Source organism: Marmota flaviventris, chromosome 5, assembly GCF_047511675.1.
Source record: "Marmota flaviventris isolate mMarFla1 chromosome 5, mMarFla1.hap1, whole genome shotgun sequence".
In the NCBI taxonomy this organism is placed as follows: Eukaryota; Metazoa; Chordata; class Mammalia; order Rodentia; family Sciuridae; genus Marmota; species Marmota flaviventris.
In genome coordinates, this window is record NC_092502.1 from 14272367 (window position 1) to 14293520 (window position 21154).

Genomic DNA, 21154 nt, shown 5'->3' on the forward strand with positions numbered 1-21154 from the left:
AGGTTTGGGGACTGAGTCCACAGAAGCTGGGTTGCAGGGTATGTCTAAAACAGACCTTCCAAACACTGGGAGTGGAAGTTTGCTTGCATGGATTTCCTGAAATTAAAGAATGTGTTGTTTATCCTGCAAAGCAATAAAAATCAACAAAAGTAGTAAGTGTAATTCTTATAGAAATATTTGGAAACTGAGATTATGTTGATTGCTTTCAAAATCCACTTCTTATTTCTTAGATGAATTATGTGCTGACATCATGGCCAAAGCTGAAATCAAAAGTTCGTATGGACAGAATCTTCTGGAAGGTTGTTAAAAATGCAGGTCTCTGTTCACCAGCAGACATTCTGATGTGCTTGGCTTGACTGACAGGAGAATGAGCCTTTCCAGAATGAATCACCACCTGAAACGGACTCCATGATCCAAAGATCACACTTGGTAAAATAATGTGTCCAGACAGGGATCCAGGGAGTTTCATCAAGACCACCATTTAGCTAGCAGGCCTTTCTAGCCAGATCTTCTTAGACATCTTGAAAAGAAGAGAAATAACTTAACCTTGCAAAATGCAGTGTCCTATTGTAACTAAATACTCCATTATAGACAGTGAAACATAAAAATAAGTTGGAAAGAGCTCAAGGAATATTTGTAAATAACTAAGCTTTTCTGTATTGTTTATGCAATGAATATTAAAAGTTGTAGTTGAGTGAAACAGCAGTTAAAGAAAATGAAGCAAATAAATAGATTGGAAAAACTGTAATCTGAAAGTGGCATTTTATTTGTGTCTTGAGCATACAACACATTTCTCTTTCATTAAATTGCTGCACGCTGTTTTCTTGCATCTATTCATCCTATTAGCTCCTGATTCATAATTTGACTGTTTATAGTCCTGACTTTTAAACAAAAAAAAAGAAGAAATAGGTCACTCAAGTTTGTTCACCACAGGCTACAGATACACTCAGCTCAAATAAATCAGTGAAACCCTTCATATGGTCACAGTGCATCACAGTGTGATTATCACAAACCTGACCCTATCTCAGGTAAATAAATGCATTCTCTTCATATTACAAGTGAAAAGTGGTCAGAGTTCATGTCAAAATAAAATACTCCTAGCACATCTTAGCCATGCCAAAAATATCTAGAGCGAGCTGCATGAGCCAGTACTTTGCCTGTTTTTCATTTCTGCTTCCAAATTCCTTACTGTCTTTGTCATGTGTCAAGTTTGGAAAACCAGTTCCTTTCTAGGGGGTGTGACAATTAGCAAACAACCGCAGAAGTCAGACTTTCCTTACATATTTCACCTTCACCTTCTTTTTTCATTTCTCCTGATTCTTGTATTATGATCACGAGTGGATTGTTCCAATAAATATTTATTTCTAAGACTATCGTGAAGTCCAGCTCTCCAGAGCATTCCCAAATCTTCCTAAGGGAGAAGGGTGCAGCTGAGTTAAACTCTCACAGGGTTCCAACCTGGTTCAAGGGAAGCAACGAGCCCCCAGAATTATTCCTGTCAAATGGATAACATGATACTTGGCAGAGCGTGGGAGGGACGGGAGACTCAAGAAGGATCCAGGGAGTAGGGATGGCCTGTGAGTCAGCTTTTTATCGCTGTGACCAAAATACCTGAAAAGAACAACTTAGAGGAGGAAAGGTATACATCGACTCACTGTTTCAGAGGTTCAGGCCATGGTTTGCCAACTTCATGGCTCTGGGTCCAAGATAAGGCAGGACATCATGGTGGAAGAGAAAAGCAGCTGAGGACATGACATCCAAGAAGAAGAGCAGGAGCTCTGCTCACCAGGGACAAAATGAAAACTTTAGAGACATAGCCCCAGTGACCTACTTCCTTCCAGCCATACCCTACCGCATGCAGTCAAGATCCAATGAATCCATAGCAGTGGATTGATCCACTGATTCAGTCAAAGTGCTCATAATCTAATCATTTCATCTAGGGATGTTCTTGCATTGTCCCATGAGTGAGCTTTTGGGGTACACCTCATTTCTAAACAACAACAGACAGGGATAGAGAAGTCAGTATAGATAAGTTGACAGATTGTAATGCATAGAACTTAAGCTCTGAGTCACTAATAAGATACAGATTCAGGCAACTGTCAATGCACCCATGCAACGACCAAAATCAACTTCCACCACTGCCAGAGCACGAAAGCCTGATTCAAACTGTGTGTCTGGCTAGGAGTCCACAGTTTGTGATCACCTGTCACTGGTTACATGGGGTGCTGGTTGCCACAGCGGAGAAGATGCATGGAGGTGTAGGGTGTGGCTCCTGTCCTTAAGGAGCTGGCCCTCTGAAGAAGGGACAGTATTCACACTGACTACAGGTAACTCTATGGGAAGGACCAGTTGGCAAAAATGCACAAATAAGCACAATGGGAACCCATGTCACTCGTCTTAAATTGAGAGGGATAATGTTCCAATTGGTATCCTAAATGTCCCCCAAATGCCTCAGTAATGAATGCTTAGTCCTCTACCTAGTTCTGTTGGGAGGCAGAGGAACTTTTAGGAGGTCAGGCCTAGTGGGAGGTTTTTTGTCACTGGGGCCACTGTTGAGGGTGATTGTGGGACTCTGGTGTCTTCCTCCTTCTCAGTCCTGCCTCCTGGCTGTCATGAGGTGTGCAGCTTGCTCTGTCACACTCTCCCAACCATGATATGGTATTTTGATACATAGCCAACCAAGCACGAATGGAAATCTCCAAACTGTGAGTCAAAATAAACCTGTTTTTAAGATGATTATCTCAGGCATTTTGTTAGAGTAACAGAAAGCAAACAGAGATCGTAGATATTTGTACAAAAAGAAAGACCATAATGTTCAGGTAGAAGGAGAAACTTGACCCACAGCACCTGTGAATAGAAGCAAGCAGCATCTTCAAGAGAGAAATGACTTTTGTGACTAGTGGTTGCAGGCTACCGGGGACTACAATGGCCCTGGAAAAAAAAGATGACAGATTGGGGCTGTTCTAGAAGGTCCATAGTTGGAAATCACCCTAGAAAAATATAGAATTAATTTTGCAGTAACCGAAGCTATTAAAGATTTTAAAACTGTAGTAAAAATGAGCAGTTGTGAGTCACGGAGAAAATCTGAGGAGGCTCATAGTGTATTTGAGGACTCCCAGCAATTTCCCCTCTCCCAAACAGTTAGCTGTCTCCCCTTTGAAACTACCTCCTGAAAGGTCCTTTAAGGAACTGCATCTCTCCCCCTGGATACCATATTATTTGTCCTGGTATTCAAATACCCATTGTAACTCATCACATCCCTGGAGGACTCTACTTCCTTCCAAAAATTTCCACTCATCTTCTAGATATAGCTAGAAACCAGGCATTAAAACAACCTTGTTCCATCAGACACTTGCCTGCCAGGAATTTGGACTTCAGCCCAGTGTTAGTGACAGAAAGAAGGTAAGTGCTCATTTACCTGAAAATCCCTAACCAGGTGGCTCTTCAACTTCTCACCATTTTCTATATTTTCTGCTTCCCAACCACCTAGGTCACCTTGGTTTCTCCCCATTTCCTTTTATTAAAAAAAAAAAGAAAGATACATTCGTGGAAAATTTATTGACAACAAGCTCTACTGCAGATTATAGTTTTACACTGGATGGCACTGGCTGAGAACATACAAATTATGATTTAAGAATGAGAAAACATACTCATTTGAGGGAAAAGATAATCCTATTTTGGGTTTAATATTTATAGGACAAAAACCTCAAAGGCAAATAAGATAATTGTCAACTAGAAACGGGATGGACCTGCTATGGACAAAAATCACTCATCTCTCCCAACTCTGCTCTCAAACTTTACAAACTGTCAGACCTGCCCCCCGCCCCCAAATCCAAGTGTATAGGCACTCTTGAACCTGCACACACATCTCAAAGAACACACATAATCATATATCCTCACCATGTCATACACACTTCACAGAACGCAGCTACTTTTCTCAGAACATACAACATGTACTTCATAGAACACACATCCAAATACATGCAAATACATACATGTATATTTCTCTCTCATATGCACACACACACACACCTTGGTAAAGCAAATACCTTCAAGTGTGTCCTGCTTAAGGTGCATCTCAGAATTACTTCCCTGTCATGTCACAACACCCATCCTTTAATTTAAGGTAGTAGTATGTTCTCAGGATAAGCAGCCTTGGATGCATATTTTAATTCTGACTTTTTTTTTCCCCACAGAACTTCCAAACATGTCCCAAAGTACAGATAGCAGTAAATGTACTCATCCAACCATAAAACTCTCCAACTCCTGGCCTTTCTTGAGTTGTTCCTTTTATAGTCCTATCTACCCTCACTGTGTACTCGAGAATTTTAAGGCAAATTCTAGAAAAAGTGTCATTTGATCCATAAATATTTCAGTATGCATCTCTAAAACAGAAGGTCTTTTTTGGGAAACCGTCCCCAAGCCCATTTCTAGCACTTGTTCTCCAGCCTGCCTAACAATTCTCCTGCCAAATTCCCCTTTGCTTGAGTTTTCCAGAGTTGTCTGTGGTGTTTGCAACCAAGGAATGATCCCTGATACGGCGTGTGTTAGAAGTTGTCATATGGTGGTGGGTCAGGGAAAGATGCTTTCTAAGAAAATGCTAAGGATGCAGAGAGATGTCATGGTAGTAGGAAAAGGTCCCGTGGGACACAGCAGGAGTCCAGAGTGCTGCAACAAAACCAAGACAGATGAGAAAAGAGAAGGAGCTGGAAGTGCAGGAAAAGGGACACAGAACCCAAGTCAGTGAGTTCTGGCAGCTAAGATACAGTTTAGTTGACTTCAGGATTTTTTTTTAAGAGGCTAAACCCTTAATACAATCCTTGTAAATGAAATTTTCAAACTTGGTTTGAAACAAAAAGTAAGCAATTGCACATTTTTTTTTTTAAAGATAACTCTCCAGTACAGAGAATAATTTCATTGTCTTAGTGATGATGCTCCTATAAGGGTCACTGTCTCCTGAAACCCAAACAAGGGAGCTGGTGAAACATTTGACAAGTTGAAATAATACTTCAAAATGAACATGAAAAGGATAGTTTTTCTTAGTTCATGTTTTGCCATCATTCTCTGCCCCCAACCCCATCATTTTTGAGAAAACTTAAAAGCTCTTGTGGTGCTGTCCAGGAAGGGCTCTCTATTACATCTAGAAAGGTGACTCTCAGAGAGCATCTCCCTTGCCTATTCCCTGCATCTCTGAAGCAACTCTACTCCCTGGTGAAGCCCAGAGGGTTGAGGAAAGCAGGTCAACGTCCATGACCCAAACACAGGACTGAGCTCTTTTGATTGAAGAAGGTAATTTCCAAAACCATCCTCCTGGCAACTCCACATCCCCCTGAAGATGAGCCACAAGATAGCACATCCTGAGAATGCTTAGTGCTGGGAAGAGGGCAGCAGGTGAGCACTGACCCTAAAGTGAGAAGTCATTCAGCAGATCTCACATCAGCCTGCAAATGGAGATGACGTCTTGAGAAAGAAATCATTAAACCAGATTCCTTCTAAGAGTTTCCAGCGCCTCTGCATCCTATGAATAGAGCTAGATAGCAAAAAAGAAGAGCAGATGGCCCAGACGCAAGTGGAATCCTAGAAACAGAGAGGTCTTGTTTCAGTGTGAACAGCACAGGGCTCATTAGGACAACAAACTTGCCTGCCCTTCCCAGAAGAGGAGGTTGTTTGTAATGTGTAATTGGTCCAATGTGAACAGCCAGCTCACCGTCTTTGGTCAGTTCCCACAAAGAACTTCTCCACATAATGTTGAGGCTATTAGGATCTAATAATGTAAAAAAAATATTTTTGATTAGAGGTATACCAGATGGACAGGACTCAGAAGAGGGAGAGGTAGTGCCTTATCTATCACATGGTATTTCTGTGATAGTGAATAGACTGTTCAATCTTTGGTCCTGCATGTTCATCCTCAGAAAAGGCCACTGCAATTTGGGAACACTTAATTACCAAGTCAGCTTGTCCCAAACCACTCACCCTGTGGGTACCCAATAAATATTAATTATGGATGATGATAAAGAGCAGCTCTTCGGGGGTGAGACAAGTTTGCCGTTTTAGCAGTGTAGTACCGACCCTTATATAACACCGCAGGTAGAAGAGCAGGCAAAACGATTTTTCTAATTGAAACTATAGGGGGTCTTTAGGTAACAGAATGTAATTACCTAACCTGGAATTTGGCCAGAGCTATGGGGGCCTATGCCTCATGTTTTCAAAGAGGAGGTCATGGTGGTACAAAAGCACATCTTCCATCCAGGTTGACGTGGACAAAACTGACCATGGTGAACGCTGAGGTATTAGAGGTAATGATGGCCCTGCTACTGTAACACATTCCTGACGCGCCTTAGTGAGGATCTATTTTGTCGGAGAATACTGATTTGGAATAATTCATGAAAAAGAGTCTGGGAAATGAAAGATTGCTGTAAGCCAGGCCTTTTTCCGGTTCTGCTGCTTCACTATGAAAAGTTGCTCAATATTGGGAAGTGTCAATAGTTCAGGTGGCACCAGGAGAGAAGGACCCGAGGGGCAGGTGCATTCTTCCTCTCTTAAGTGTCCTGTTAGTCCTGCTTTGCCACTCATGCATCCTGTTCACCTGGGGAAGTATAAGCCCCTTTGATTTGATCACCTTTCAGAGTCCCTGTGATCTTCTAACATTGGAGCATTGTCCTCCATTTAACCAGAGGAAAGTGTTCCCACAGCAGAAAGCAGCCTCATTTCTGATCCTTTTCTTCTTCAGATTTAAGTGACCACCTAGAATGATTAAAATGCCCAGCGATTCTAATTATGCAAATACTCTTGATAGAGTCTTTCAAATTTAAATTTTACGCTGTCCTTGTTTTTAAATCTGCAACTGATGTGCTTATGTGCTTATTTCATTTTGTAAGTCTCTCTAGGAGTACTGATTTAAATTGCTCCATTTTTGAAGACTATGAGGGGGGGAAAAATCAAATCTACAGATGGCTAGCATCTGTGGCTCTACCGTGTTAACATGTACGATAATACACAGGCCCTAATTGAATACAAGAATGTAACTCAATCGAGGGTCTGTGCTAACATCATCAACCATGACAGAGCAGCCCAAGCAATTAATAAATAGTAACAGAATCTCTCCACTGAATCCAATCAGAAAGGGGTCTGCAATGGAGCTTTCTGCATCATATTTTTTCTTGAATTACACCTGCTAGCAAAAGAAAAGAAGACTCTCTTCTAAAATTGCCTAACAGCCATTAATTTTTAACAGATATCCCTAAAGAGAACAACAAAAAGATAAAGGAAAAGGGAATCCTAACTGCTGGCTGCTGTGCAGAGAGTTTTGGCCTCTGTGACTTTAGGTTTCTTTTACCCAAATCCATCTGAACGTGCAGATCCTCTCAGTGTCATTTTAAAAATCGAAGTAAACATCAGAGTTGAAAGAAGTAATACGAAGAGACAAGGCAATCTTCTAAAGCTACCAGGCATTTCTTCCTGCTCCTGATAAACATATCCTTGAACAGTTCAGAGAACTCAATGAGGAAGGAGAGTTTTGAGAATATTTCGGGCTGAAATGAATCACATCAGGATCACAATGCTACCCTGGAAGGACCATTTTCTGCCCTAACTTCATTTCGAAAAGGAATTGTCCTAGTTTGGTTTTTAAAATCCATTCCAATTGATTTAGAGTGCACGATCTTCTGTATCTGTGGCTGCATTTCTTTCTCTTTTTTCCTTTCTTGTACCAGGAATTCTCTTTATTCTGAGTTTGTACGTAGCAGAGGGAAGTACAAGGGAACCTATGTCATATTTTGCAAAATCTTAAAATCACCATAAAATTAAAGTGAGCTTTGAAGTCACAAAAAATGAATTTTCAACCAATGACTTGCAATTTCTTGAGCTCAAAAATTTCTTATATTGGTGACATTATGATAGAAAGATTTTTGAATTCAAATTTTTGTTGACTACAATTGTGAAAGAACTAACTGGGTGAAGTTTTTTCTTTCTTTTTTTTTTTTCAGATTGCAAGCAATGAAAACTAAGTAAATCTAAACAAGAGAGGGATTTTATTGCAAGGTTACTGGGCTTCAAAAAAGATTTACATCAGAGATGAATAATAAGGATCTCAGGATGAAAATCATGTCACCTCACTTATGTGAACAGTGGATCTTCTTCCTTGACTCTCCACTCTATTATACACACTTCCAGAAGAAAGTCTAACAGAATCTGCTAAAAGTAGCTGAGGTCATGCATCTTATGCTTGCTCTAATCCTGTGTGGCCATGTGAGAGGTAGGGACATGAAACTCACCTCCTTATACTTGTTCAACCCTTTCACTCCCAAACTGGGGACCACAAAGAAGAGGTTACTATTGTACGCCGAGGACACATCCCCAAGGAATTTGCAGGTACAACTCATATTTTGCTAGTGCCTACTTTGTCACCATGTTTGTGTCAATGCTGGCTTTCTATTCTCTTGATGATGCAAAAGTTTAATTTTATTAAAGAAATTTGTACGTATTATTTTGGAACTTAAAAAGGAAGCAGCATGATTTCTTATCAGTTTATTTGAGTTTGCATTAGCTTATGAAACTGATGGCAGCATTTGAAAATTTTGACCTTGAGGCCTTTTCAACAAATGCGTGTGCTATTCATTTTAAATTATTACAATCAAAACTTTATATTAAAAAGTTCTACCATTAGAAAGATTGTATATCATCTAAATAAATTCATTTGCCTTTGTGGATTGAAAATGTCATCCAACTCTGGCTCATAAATTTTAGAGGCTGTATATTAAAATTATTCATAATAGTCTAAATGAAATCTTAAAAATATGAATTATTATATTTGGTTGAATATATTAGGTCTTTCTTATCCTAGTGTTTTTATCTTGGGTCATCTGTGCAGCCCAACTTTAAGTCTTGCTCATAACAGACGGAGGTAGAGAGAAAAATGGCATAATTGGATTTTCAGAACGCATCTTCTATTTTTCTAACAAAGAATAAGAGAAAACACATTTATTTCTTTAAACTTTCACTTCACTAGAAATCACTGTCCTCTGTATGTACTGGCTTCAAATATGTCTGGTTCATACCTGGTTTTGTATATAACTGTCTTTATTTTTCCTCCTCATCCCTTTGATCTGGACGGGATACGTGGGGGAAAGAACGTGGTAAAGGAAGCAGTGCCAGTTGAGGGGGGAAGCCATCATGTAATGTTACCCAGTGGTGGGAAAGGCTTTCCTAATGGCCCTAGGCATTGTTTTTTTCAGGCATTTGATCATACTTTCAAGCATTTGTTCAAAAGATGTTTTAGCAGCTCCCTATCGTCTAATGAACAAAGATCCATGTCCTCAGCCAGGAAATTTTAAACCTTTCAAACTTTAAGCCAGTTGGCTTGTCTAGTATTTTGTCCCAACAATGAACTGTTCTACCTTCAACAGGAAGTGTGTTCTGCTTTGTTTCCTGTTGCTCTTTCCCAGTGGGTCCGGAGCCCTGCCTGCTCTCTGCTTCATTTCCCAATGTGAATGCTATCTCGAGTATCCAGTGCTAATTATGGTGACTCACATACACATGAAAAACTAGTTGAGTGAATTGATTAATGGATGAACCATTACATTCCACCCACTCTTCAAGAGTAAACTTCAAGGCTGGGGTTGTGGCTCCGTGGTAGAGTGCTTACCTAGCATGGGTGAGGCACTGGGTTCAATCCCCAGCACCACATAAAAATAAACAAATAAAGTTATTGTATCCGTTTACAACTAAAAAAAAAAAAAGAGTAAACTCCAGTATTATTTCCCTACAAGAGTTGCCCTAATAATTCTACCTAGATATCATCTTTCTTCCCTCTGAACTCTCATTCACAACTCAAGTTTTGGATCTTGCCACCTCCTTGAAGTAGGTCCTATCATTCTGTCACTGAGCAGGTCCCAGGTCACTCTCTATGCCTACTCCCCCATTTATATATATTTGTTTAATTTTGAACACTCCTCTTCCACTACCTCATCATGCCAACTCTATGATGATTGGGTTCCTACAGAAACGTGTGCTGTATCATTTACTCCCGTTTTCTAGATATGTGTGCTCAATACTTTCTCACCAAATAAATCCCTAAAAAGCTAAGATATATAGTAATTCATCTGTGAGCCTACATATCTCAGTACTTTCATCCCTTCAATATTAATAGTAATGATAACAAATATTTATTGAGTGCTTACCAGATGCCAGTAACTCTGCTAAAGTTTTTTTCAGTCTATATTTTATTTGACACTCAGAAGAATACAATGTGTGGGTGTCGGGGGGATTGACCACTTTCATTTCCATGTAAGTAAATGAAGGATTCAGAAAAGTCATTTGCCCAACATCACACTAAGCTAAACGTCAATGTCAGGGCTGAAGACAGACATGTAATATCTGATATTATATCCCATCCTCTTAATAAATATCAACCTACAGTATTTTCTGTTGCACCAATAAATATGTTTCAAAAGAAGATTTAATAAATATAAACCTCATAGGGACAAATGTATCTAAATTACATTTATAAATAAGAATCACAGAATCCTATAAGAGGAAAGCCTTCTATCAGTCACTTCCAAATCCATTCTCAATCCCTGTTCTGCAATTCCATATCCTTTGACTTCCCGGATAAGATCTTGGCCATTCTCTACTTGGAAACCCCTAGGGAAAAGTTTTTTTTTTTTTTCAGCTGAAGCCTGTTGAACAGCTAAATAATGGTAGAGTCACATCATTTTATAATGATTCAAAACTAGCCTCACAGAATCAACATATCTATTTCTAGTCTCTGTGACCACACAGAATAAGTGAATTTTCTTCCTCAAAATGGCCAGTACAATGTACCTAGTGGGCCTGCTTTTTCATAGGTTAATCACCCATAGTTTTTTTTTTTTTTTGGCAATTTTTTAATAATATATGTATATTTTTTCATGGCACTCAAAATTACATAAAGCTTTTTGCAAAGAATTAAAAACAGCCAAATAAATTTTATAAGATCACAAAAGCCTAATATAAAATGAAAAACTTATTTGCTTACAACCTCCCTAATAATGTTATGTATTATTTAACGAATACAGGAGTTCATTGATTCTTGCTTTGTGTAAAGGCTGTACTCAACCTAATGCATGCATATCTTATTGCCAGATGCCATGATGTAGGTGCAATTATTAGTGATTTTAGTAATTTCATTTTATAGATCATCAAATTGAATCCCAAATAGGTTTATGCATGCCTCAAACATACTTGTTAGCAAGAATGATAATAATAACAATATTATAACAATAACTCAATAGCCTGTGCTCTTAACCACTCCCTACACAGCCTCATAGATGTAAAATTAACTATATAAAAATAAACATTTATTATTTAAAGCAATTTAAATTTCAGGAATTGGTGTAGTCCTAAAATGATAGTTTTTTCTGCTTATCTCAATTCTCTCCTATCGCACATAGGGCAATAAGTTTTACGTTGAAAACACCCATTTAACTTTTACAATACTAATAATGCAGTAGCCATAAAATTGAAAAACCGTTCATTTCCCCCTGCTCTCTCCTTTTGTTTACAACTTTTCAATCTGGGTTTATGCTTTGTTAGGGCAGCAATTATTTGAGATGACCCTGCCATAGCTATTATGCGATACCCAATGGTCCCAAGCATTGTGTTCTTTCTTATGATGTGTTTTGATCTCTTGGTATTTTTTTTTCTTGGTCAGGTAGTTGGTTGTGTGTGGGTGGGCAAAAGAGTAAAGGGATGGATGTACAGGTGAACGGCTGTACGCATTTAATTGGGACTTTTAATAGAACACTTTGTGGACTGTTCAAACAAGAGAGTGGTGAGCTGGGTCTCCTTGACAACAGTGTAGGTATATAGCAAAACAAAAGAAACACCAGAAGATTCACAGTAGGAGATCTGAGCAGTGGATCATTGGGATAACAGCTGACAGCCTTTTGGTGAAAATCTCAAAAATGTTGAAATGTGTTCATGAAATATACTGTTGATAGTAGATCATTAGGACATTGGAACAAAGGACATTTATCATTGGTATAGAAACTGATAGATCACCATCAACACTGATGTTGAGTTTTAAATTTTCCACCTTTACAAGTAATTATGAGCAATGTTGTTTCAAATGGAAAGAAGGATCAGTAAGAATAAATGGCTTTTAGCACTGTTCCCTGTGCCTCACTGAGCCAAGTTCTCCCATAGGCAAACTGGTGGAAAAAAAATATTTAGCTCATTTATCTCACAGGTAATGGGAAACAATGCTCAGGACAGTTGTGGGATATTGTATGGTTTCATGTGACATGAAAGTGGATTTCCTATCCATTGTGTGTGAAATCTCACAATGGTAGGTATTTATTATTTGCCCCATGATTTTGGTGTCTCACTCCAATAATGGCTCAGGATTTCAGTGTGGGGATATACTTTCCCCCAGCCCCTAGCATGTGATTCCATCTATCTCTTGGAGTAGAACACCTGCCCCTGGGAAAGGCCACACAGCTTATGCCTGTCACTGTGATTGATTCAAAGACAAATAAGTGACCCATGAGATTTTTTTTTTTGGGGGGGAGTTATAGCAAGGAATTTGGATTTTATTGTATGTAATGAGAAACAATTGAGGTGTTCTACATAAAGAATGAAATATTTATATTTGTAGTTAAAAAAAAAAACACAACACTACCAGGTGCCCATAAAAATGGATACTTTCTCTCTTCCCACCTATGACCCCGTTTTTTTGTGAAATCCTTTCTCCTGTGGCCATGTGTGTGGTACTTGATCTCTTTTCTGAAATATTTATTATCATCTTAGCCTTCTGATATTGTAGATATAGGTTACCAAAATAGATTTCATTTCAGGAGTCTATGCTTCTATTATATGGTTGTTTTTGTTTTTGTTTTGCCAAGATAATCTTTGAAAATTTTTACCAAGATAAAAATATTTTGAAATTGAGAAATTGTGTATTTCTGATGTTTCATAAATGACCCATGAGATTTTAATTGAAACCTCTTTTACCATTCCTGCATATTCTAACACGGGAACTCAACATGCAGACTTGAGAAACAGAAGCCAAGCTGTAAGGGTGACACTGGGTTCCTAAATCTAGCCCCTTATCCTGGAACTTTTTATTCCATCAAAGGATTCATTATTGTTTGCATTTAAACAAGTTGAGTTAGACTATTTGTCATTTACAACAGAGACTTAACTAATAAGTCAAGAAATGACTTGAATTTAATTAATATTGGTTAAAAGCTTGTTAGAGATCATATATCAATGTTTCTTAAATGTTTATGATGATGCAAAACTTTTGTCATGTAACATTTACTAATTTTGGAAAAATTATCAATAATATGATAGACATTTTGAGACACGTAGAAATAAATGATAGCTTCTTTCAATAGATCTTAGTATACCATATTTAACACAGGCAATATTAATTCATCAAAAAGTACATCATACATTAAAAGTCTAGGCAAATGACATACAAGCCATCTCACAACAATCAATGAATGACAAATGGGGAGTAAGGGATTTCACTAGGAAAAAAGTATAAATCAAAATATTATTAGAAGGAGCTAGTTAACCTATGGTGGTAATTTCTTGGTTGTGACAAATGTAGAAAGATTATATAAGACGTTTTCATTAGAGAAGACTGTACAGTCTTTGTGACTTATAAGAACTTCAAAAGAAAAGCATTTATTTGAAAATCCCTATTATATAAATTTTGTGTTTCAAGTTGGCAAGAGTTTTTAGCAGCAATAAACAATGTCACTCAGGGTGCTTGCAGTACTCAAGAGTACTCTGACCATGGTTGTGATAGAGAAAATGATTGCCAACCTTCAAGAGGTAAATTTGGTCATATACATCTAGATGGTAAACTCTGCATATACTTGACACCAAAAAAAAATCTCTTCCAGAAAAATAATGCTAAGAAAATAACCTGAAGGGTATACAACAATGTAGATTCTTCATTACTTTAAATTTCAAGCTATGTTTATGTCCAGAAATAGGGTACCATCAAATGATGGAATATTAATTCTATTAGGATGGGAAACTAACTATATTACCAGAAACGATTGCAAGGCAGTAGGTAAAAATACTTCACTCAATAGAAACTCTCCTGGGTATTATTAAGTGGAAAAACAGTAGATCAACCTGTAACATACAGACCACAATGCCAATCACATTATTCCTTCATTTATGGTAAAAACAAACATTGACCACTTATTGTGCTCAGCATTGGGCATATTGACAGCAGTGAACAGAATGCTCCAAAATTCCTGCCTTAATGGAGCATACAGTCAAGATTAAATTAAGAGCAATAAACAACTTTGCTATATGGTATGTTAGAAGGAGTGAATGACACTGAGAAATGTAAAAGGGGTAGGAGACAGAATGTAGAGATGCTGGAGAGTACTGCTGCAATCTTAGATTTGTTCAAAAGATCTCTGAGAAGGTGGTAATTGAAAGAGGAATCCAGAAAGAAAACAGGTCACACAATAGGACCACAGGAGAGGGCATGCCTAGGGATTTCTAGGACAAGCATTTGATTTATCTTTTTAAAGGATCATTCTGGCTGCCATTTTTGAGAACAGAGAGGAAAGAGCCAAGACTCAAAGCAAGATGACCACTTAGGGAGCCTGAAGCAGTGACCAAGGAAGCAGCGATGGTGATTTAGACCTGAGAAACAGCAGTGGACATGGCCAGTAGTGTTTAGGCGTCCAAAATATTTCTAAAAAACATTAAATAAGAGAGTTGGATATGGACTAGTGGCTGGAGGTGGGGGAGGCCGTCAATCATAAAATTCTCTAAAGATTTTGACCTGAAATATTAGAAAGGGAAAGTTATTCTTAACTCCCATTTGAAGGCTATCGCTAGGGCAAGTTGGAAGGTAAAACGAGGAATTCAATTTTAGAATGTCAAGTTTGGGATATTTATTAGACTTCATGTGACGATATTAAGTGAATGGTTGAATATTTAAGTATGAAATTCAGGGAAAATCTCCTGTAAAGTTGGATCTCATAAAAATAGAGATACAAGATTAGTTAAGGTCACCTGCAAGGGTGGGGAGGGATTTTTACAAAGTGAGAAGAAAGAGTATAATGAGTGAGCCATGGCAACGCTAAAACTAAGATACCAAAAGGAAGAACAGGGAACAGCAAAGGAAATAGGACCACAGCAGTTAGTGAGCCAGGAGCAAAACCACCCTGAAAGTCAAGAGAAGGGAATGGATGGCACTAGAGCAGATTATGCTAAGTGAAGCTAGCCAATCCCTAAAAAACAAATGCCAAATGTCTTCTTTGATATAAGGAGAGTAACTAAGAACAGAGTAGGGACGAAGAGCATGAGAAGAAGATTAACATTAAACAGAGATGAGAGGTGGGAGGGAAAGGGAGAGAAAAGGGAAATTGCATGGAAATGGAAGGAGACCCTCAGGGTTATACAAAAGAACATACAAGAGGAAATGAGGGGAAAGGGAAAAATAATACAAGGGGGAGAAATGAAGGTCAGTAGAGGGGGTAGAGAGAGAAGAGGGGAGGGGAGGGGAGGGGAGGGGAGGGGAGGGGAGGGGGGATAGTAGAGGATAGGAAAGGTAGCAGAACACAACAGTCACTAGTATGGCAATATGTAAATCAATGGATGTGTAATTGATGTGATTCTGCAATCTGTATATGGGCTAAAAATGGGAGTTCATAACCCACTTGAAGCAAAGTGTGAAAGATGATATATCAAGAACTATGTAATGTTTTGAACAACCAACAATAAAAAAAAAAAAGTCAAGAGAAGGGAGCATTACAAGGGGGACGAGATGATCAGCTGGGCCAAATGCTAGTGAGAGGTCCGAGATGAGGAGACTGCAAGTGGACAGCTGGGTGTAGCAACATGGAGATCGTAAAATGGGAAGGAAAGAATTGAGGCCACTGCTGTCAGTCAAAGTGGGATCAAGACAGATTTTGTTAAAGTGATATGTTACATGGCAGCAAAACTTGTGCACACTATTGAGATCCAAGGGAAAAAAGGAGAGGTTATATTGAACAAGGGAGTGGGATTTATGGAAGTGGGTCTCATAGCAGGAGAAAAAAAGGGTTACATGATCTCATATTCAAATCATACTCATGTGTGTGCAGTTCTATCTGCTTATTCAGATAATATCTGTGGATTCTGTGAGGTTTCAGATAATCTCCACTTCCTCTATTTTTCAAAATATTTTCACAATAATTTTGCAAATTACACCTTTTATGAGCAGAAAATATTAGGTTAACAGTTTGGAACAAAGCGTTGAACATTTCTCCAAATTTTGCATAATATGCTGTCACAATAGATGTGGAATAGAAAAAGAATGAACATACAATTGGCAACCCCCGGCTAAGGAGTGCCATTGCACCTGAAGCTATCAAGGGTGACACAACTAGGGAACAGTCCTGCAAGTTTGTCTAGCATTTCACTTTTCATATGGCTCTTTGTTTGCTATATGACTAGCTAAATGATTTAACAGAATTGGTTTGTGAAAGTAAATGTTCTCCTAGTTAATTAAAAGACCAAAAAATAAAATCAAAGCTTTAAGAGTCAGCTTAAAAAGGCTTCAGACAACATCCACACACAGAGAGCTCACAAATATGAACACATTATATTTACGAAACCACATGCAATCATATGCATATACACAACAAAATACGAACACAAATACAAACCTACACACATAAATATAAATACAGGCATACAGATTCCCCTGAGCACATACTCTCTCCTACATTCAAATACATTCAAGTCTGTTTGGGATGAAAATCTTTGGTTTCTTCTAGTGTTTCCTCTCCCTGAAGATAATTTTCCTCTTGGTTGTACAAATTCAAATATCGTTTTGTAAAAGTGAAATTCTTCCATGTAACTTCCTAAAGCAACACAAATACCTAAGCCCCCAAACAAAAGAAAGTGAAATTAGACTAGATCATGACCTATGTCCTCAAAGAAAACCTCTCATAGACCAGGCTCTTGCACTCTTATGTAGGATGGCATGCCTTCACGTCATGGTATTGGGTGTCTAATGTGACCTTTATGTTGCTCTGTTCTCTCACTAAGAGAGTTCATCATCCTCTTAGATTTGTGAATGCATACATGTATGTTTCTCCTGAACTTTTACATAAAACATTTCATCTTATTCATAGATGCGTGGACTCGGCTTGACATAACTGCAGCCATCTTGAGTCATAATCACCATAATTGCCTCAGAGTAACTCTCATTGCTTTTCCACACATAGTTTCTGAGTACACTACAAATAAACAAAACAGCCAGAATGATATATGAAGTGTCACAACTAGACCCTGGCAACAGGAATGTGCTTGACTCTTGAATATTGGCTTAAGATTAACCAGGCACATCCTGCTTGGACAAAATCACTTTTGTCTTAATCAATATTTTCCTTCCTTCCCATCCAAACTGGGGGAATTCACCTGGTTTTGCTGCTACCCTGAACTACATTTCTGTTAGAAGTCCCTAATAAACTATACTGACCATTGTGCTGGGTATGTCTGCCTCTGTTCTTCATATAAACAGCACCTTGGGGCTGGTTCCTTTGCACTGCAATTGATTTGTTCCAAGAACTATATTAGAAGCACAAATTCATGGGTTTTTTTTTTTTGTTTGTTTGTTTTTGCTTGCCCACTTTGAATAATGGAAAATATAAAAAGACATTCATCAAGCAAAGATTTGGTCCTTTGTTTAAAGTTCATTTTGCCAGGACAAAAATGTAGGCAATGGGATTGTTCTCACTAATTTGCATACATTCTTCAACCAAATCTCACCTAGTAATTAGATGATAGAGGAAAAATATCATTAAATTGCATTCTTCCCTGAAGTGATATATTATGGCATATATCCACCAACTAAGAACTCTTAGTAGATATTACTTAAGAAATAGTAAAATGTAATGATAGTCACCTGAATGGACTCCCTGGAGAGAAAAGTCCTGTGAATTTATTTCTATCCCCAACATGAGCACAACTTCTGGAATATAAGAGGTGCTCCATATGTGTTTCTCTTTATTCAGCCTCTGAGTAAAATTACTTTTAACTTATTTAACTCATATTCTATAACATGCTCCCCATAAAATAATTCTGAAAATAATACATGATCTCATTTTTTTTCCAGAAAGTTGGAGGATACTAACTAGAAAAGAATGATAGAGGGAGCATTTCTACTAGAGAGAGAGAAAAGTTTTCCTGGGAGGGTACGTAGAACTACAAATGTGGATACACAGTTTTTGTGTGAGCACATGGCTAAAGAAAGGAGGCCATATTCACTTGCACATATTGTGTGCATATATGTGTAAATAGATACATGTGAAGTGACAGTATTCTACATCTAAACAGAGCAGCATCTTGAACCAGAAGTGGGCTTTATGCAGCCAAAGCAGGTACCAAGATGCAAAGCATGTGCCCCGTGCTACCCTCAACTTGTTCTTCTCTGCCCCTTGCACTTGTGAGACCATTTAGGCATTCAGTGTCACGGTGACATAGTTCTTCCTAGGCATTTCTGTTCTGCTCCTCAACCCACTGCACTCTGCAAGTGACAAAAGCCACTTCCCAGGGAGCCGTGAGACAGTCTCTCAGTAGTGAAGGTATATTTCCCTGCCCCCTCCTGCCCCAAATTCCATACTCATGACACAGAAGCACAGTTAGAGATGAAAAATACGGTTCATTATCTTGGTAGCACAGAGAAAAATGTTATGGCTTTATTTAGCAGTTGCTTTTATGCTTTTAAAAACATGTTAATTTCATTTTTTATGTAATTGTGCATTAAATCATCTCAGACAATTGTGTGATTTGGAAATAAAAGTCCAACAAAATAAGTAAAAGCTATAATGCGTTTTTTTTTTTTTCCTTACTGCTGTTTGCAGTCTGTTTTTATGTTTCTCAGGCATTAGTGTCTCTGCTTCTTCCTGGGAAGATTAATCTGGGGGCTACAGAGCCTCATGATTTCCTGTCCTCCACTCTCTCTGTGCTCTCAGCTTTTCCCTGTGGTTCCTGCATCTACTTGTCATGAATTACCAGCCCCAACAACATTAGGACTTATAAGGCCTCATAATCCTTTAGTCTGCTCCCTAATAGGGCCACCAGCTGGATGAAGACCTCAACCCTGAGGGAGAGATTTTAGGAGACCTAAGCTGCCTAAAGAAAAATGGTGCACCCTGGGTTATAGAATGTCACTGTACTCACCCAGAACACTGGTGATTGATTTTTTCTTTTACAAGAAAATATGCAATGGAATGCACGTAATATAATTCAGTATGTCTGTGAGATAAATTTCGCCTTTTATTTAAAGAAAAGTTGGTCCATTTAACATGTAGTGTCTTTCATCTCTCTCATCTTGAGCATTTAATGATGGCTTAGACTTTCTGATGGATGTTAATGATGGATTTGGGACTCCTTATAGGGGCTTCTGGGTCATGAGTTTATCCAAGACTAATTTCATACATTAGATTTTTTTTCAAATGTTCCTCAATATATATGAATAACCATTCTTTCTTTTCATGTCTTACTCTCTTTAGTGGGCTTGAATGCAGATTCCTGTGATAAGACACTGTACTTCCTTGAAGAGAACGCATACTTCTTTGCCAGAGATTTTGGAACCACAGACAAATTACAGAAACGTACTATCTCACATTCTAGAGACCAGAAGTCCAAAATCAAAGTGTTGGATGACTTAGTTCATTCTGAGGGCTACAGAGGAGGGAGCTGTTCCAGACCTCTGCGGGGGGAGGGTTGGGGTGGGACATGGTGTAGACAGCCATCTTCTCATCTTCTCCCTGTATCTCTTCTGGATTCAGGCCCACCCTAGTGACTTCACCTCTGTGAAGATCTGACCTCCAGCTAAGACCCTGTTCTGAGGGCCTAAGGAAGGAGACTTTAACACAGAAATTATACAATTGTATAATTCAACCTATAACAGAATGTAGTGAGTTTTCCCCTTTTCTAATGGTATTAAACCAATGTAAAAAATGGCATAGCTTTCCCAAGACTAATATCCTTTTTTTTAAAAAAATAAATTACTAAAGATAAATGTTAACATTCATTCTATTTTAAAACGAGTTTTTATGTTAAGGCATGGGTTGGTATAAATAACAAAACTGCTTTTAATTTAGTTTTAGTGTAACCCTGAAGACAGATGTGTGTATATGTAGGTACATGTACACTACCCCTGCAACAACTAAAGTATGTACATAACCAGCAGTGAAATTAACTTCCGCCTGGGGCTACTACAACATGTCAATTAAACTGCCAAACTTTCAGGGCTTGGTACTCCGTCTTTCCGCCTTGGGGAGCTTTTGTTTTCAATTTATTGTTAAATAAAACAGCCAACTTGGCAGCAGAGTTAGATTAACAAATTATAATGAACTTTTCTCCCCCTCAATCATTTTGTTTTGTTTTTTTGCTGAAAAAATAAGGTGGGCTAATATTCCTGAAGAAAAACTTTGAGGGAGTGAAAGATTTTGAGGGAGGTTACTGGTATGTGACGATTTTGAAGAGAAAAATCACATATTCACTATTTGAATTAATGAAAGGCGTTGGAGTAAAACCTAATAGTGGTTTTGTTTAGACATTTATTTTATTAACGTTTAATTTTTAATAGGAGAAACTGATGTCAGACACCAATAGGAGCCATAAAATAGCTGTGGATTTCAGATTTAAATACCTTTCCTTTACACACACAAACACACACACACACACACACATAATTTAATCAGCTTGTCTGCGAGACCCATTTATCTATTTATGCAGCTAAGACTACTGTCTCTGCTATCCAAGCTATCAGAAGCAAAGAAACATCTTTTGTCTAGTAAATTGTGAATGTCTGTCACTTTGGGGATTTATCATAGGATATTCACAGACTGGTCTGTATAGACACTGGGGTAAGTCTTTTAAATGTATTAACCTATTTAATTGTCAAGATAACCCAAAACAGTAGGAGATTTTGATCTGCTTTCTTATAGGTGAGGAATAGGAGAAACTGTTACTCAGTTAAAAAGTTTGGACAGAACATCCAAATTTTTATAAACTCACCTCATGAGTAAGGTGGTTGGTACCAATCCATTGGTTGACTGATAAACAAGTTGCCTTGTCTTATGATAACCTGACAAGAAAATAGCAGGCAAACAGACAACAGGTGATATGGTCAAGGTCA

General features: G+C 38.2%; 1 protein-coding gene across 6 annotated transcripts in view; it reads right to left on the minus strand.

Annotated features, from left to right (window-relative positions):
* Positions 1–21154, minus strand: part of Tenm2 (teneurin transmembrane protein 2) — an 892009-nt gene that overhangs the window by 700910 nt on the left and 169945 nt on the right. For 4 of the 6 annotated variants that reach the window (XM_071612002.1, XM_071612001.1, XM_071612000.1 and 1 more), the window contains one exon: positions 2950–2963. The exons of the other annotated variants lie outside the window; for them this stretch is intronic. In XM_071612002.1, coding sequence (XP_071468103.1) covers positions 2950–2963 — 14 coding nt within the window. The remainder of the gene's footprint in view (positions 1–2949; positions 2964–21154) is intronic. 6 annotated transcript variants of the gene reach the window in all.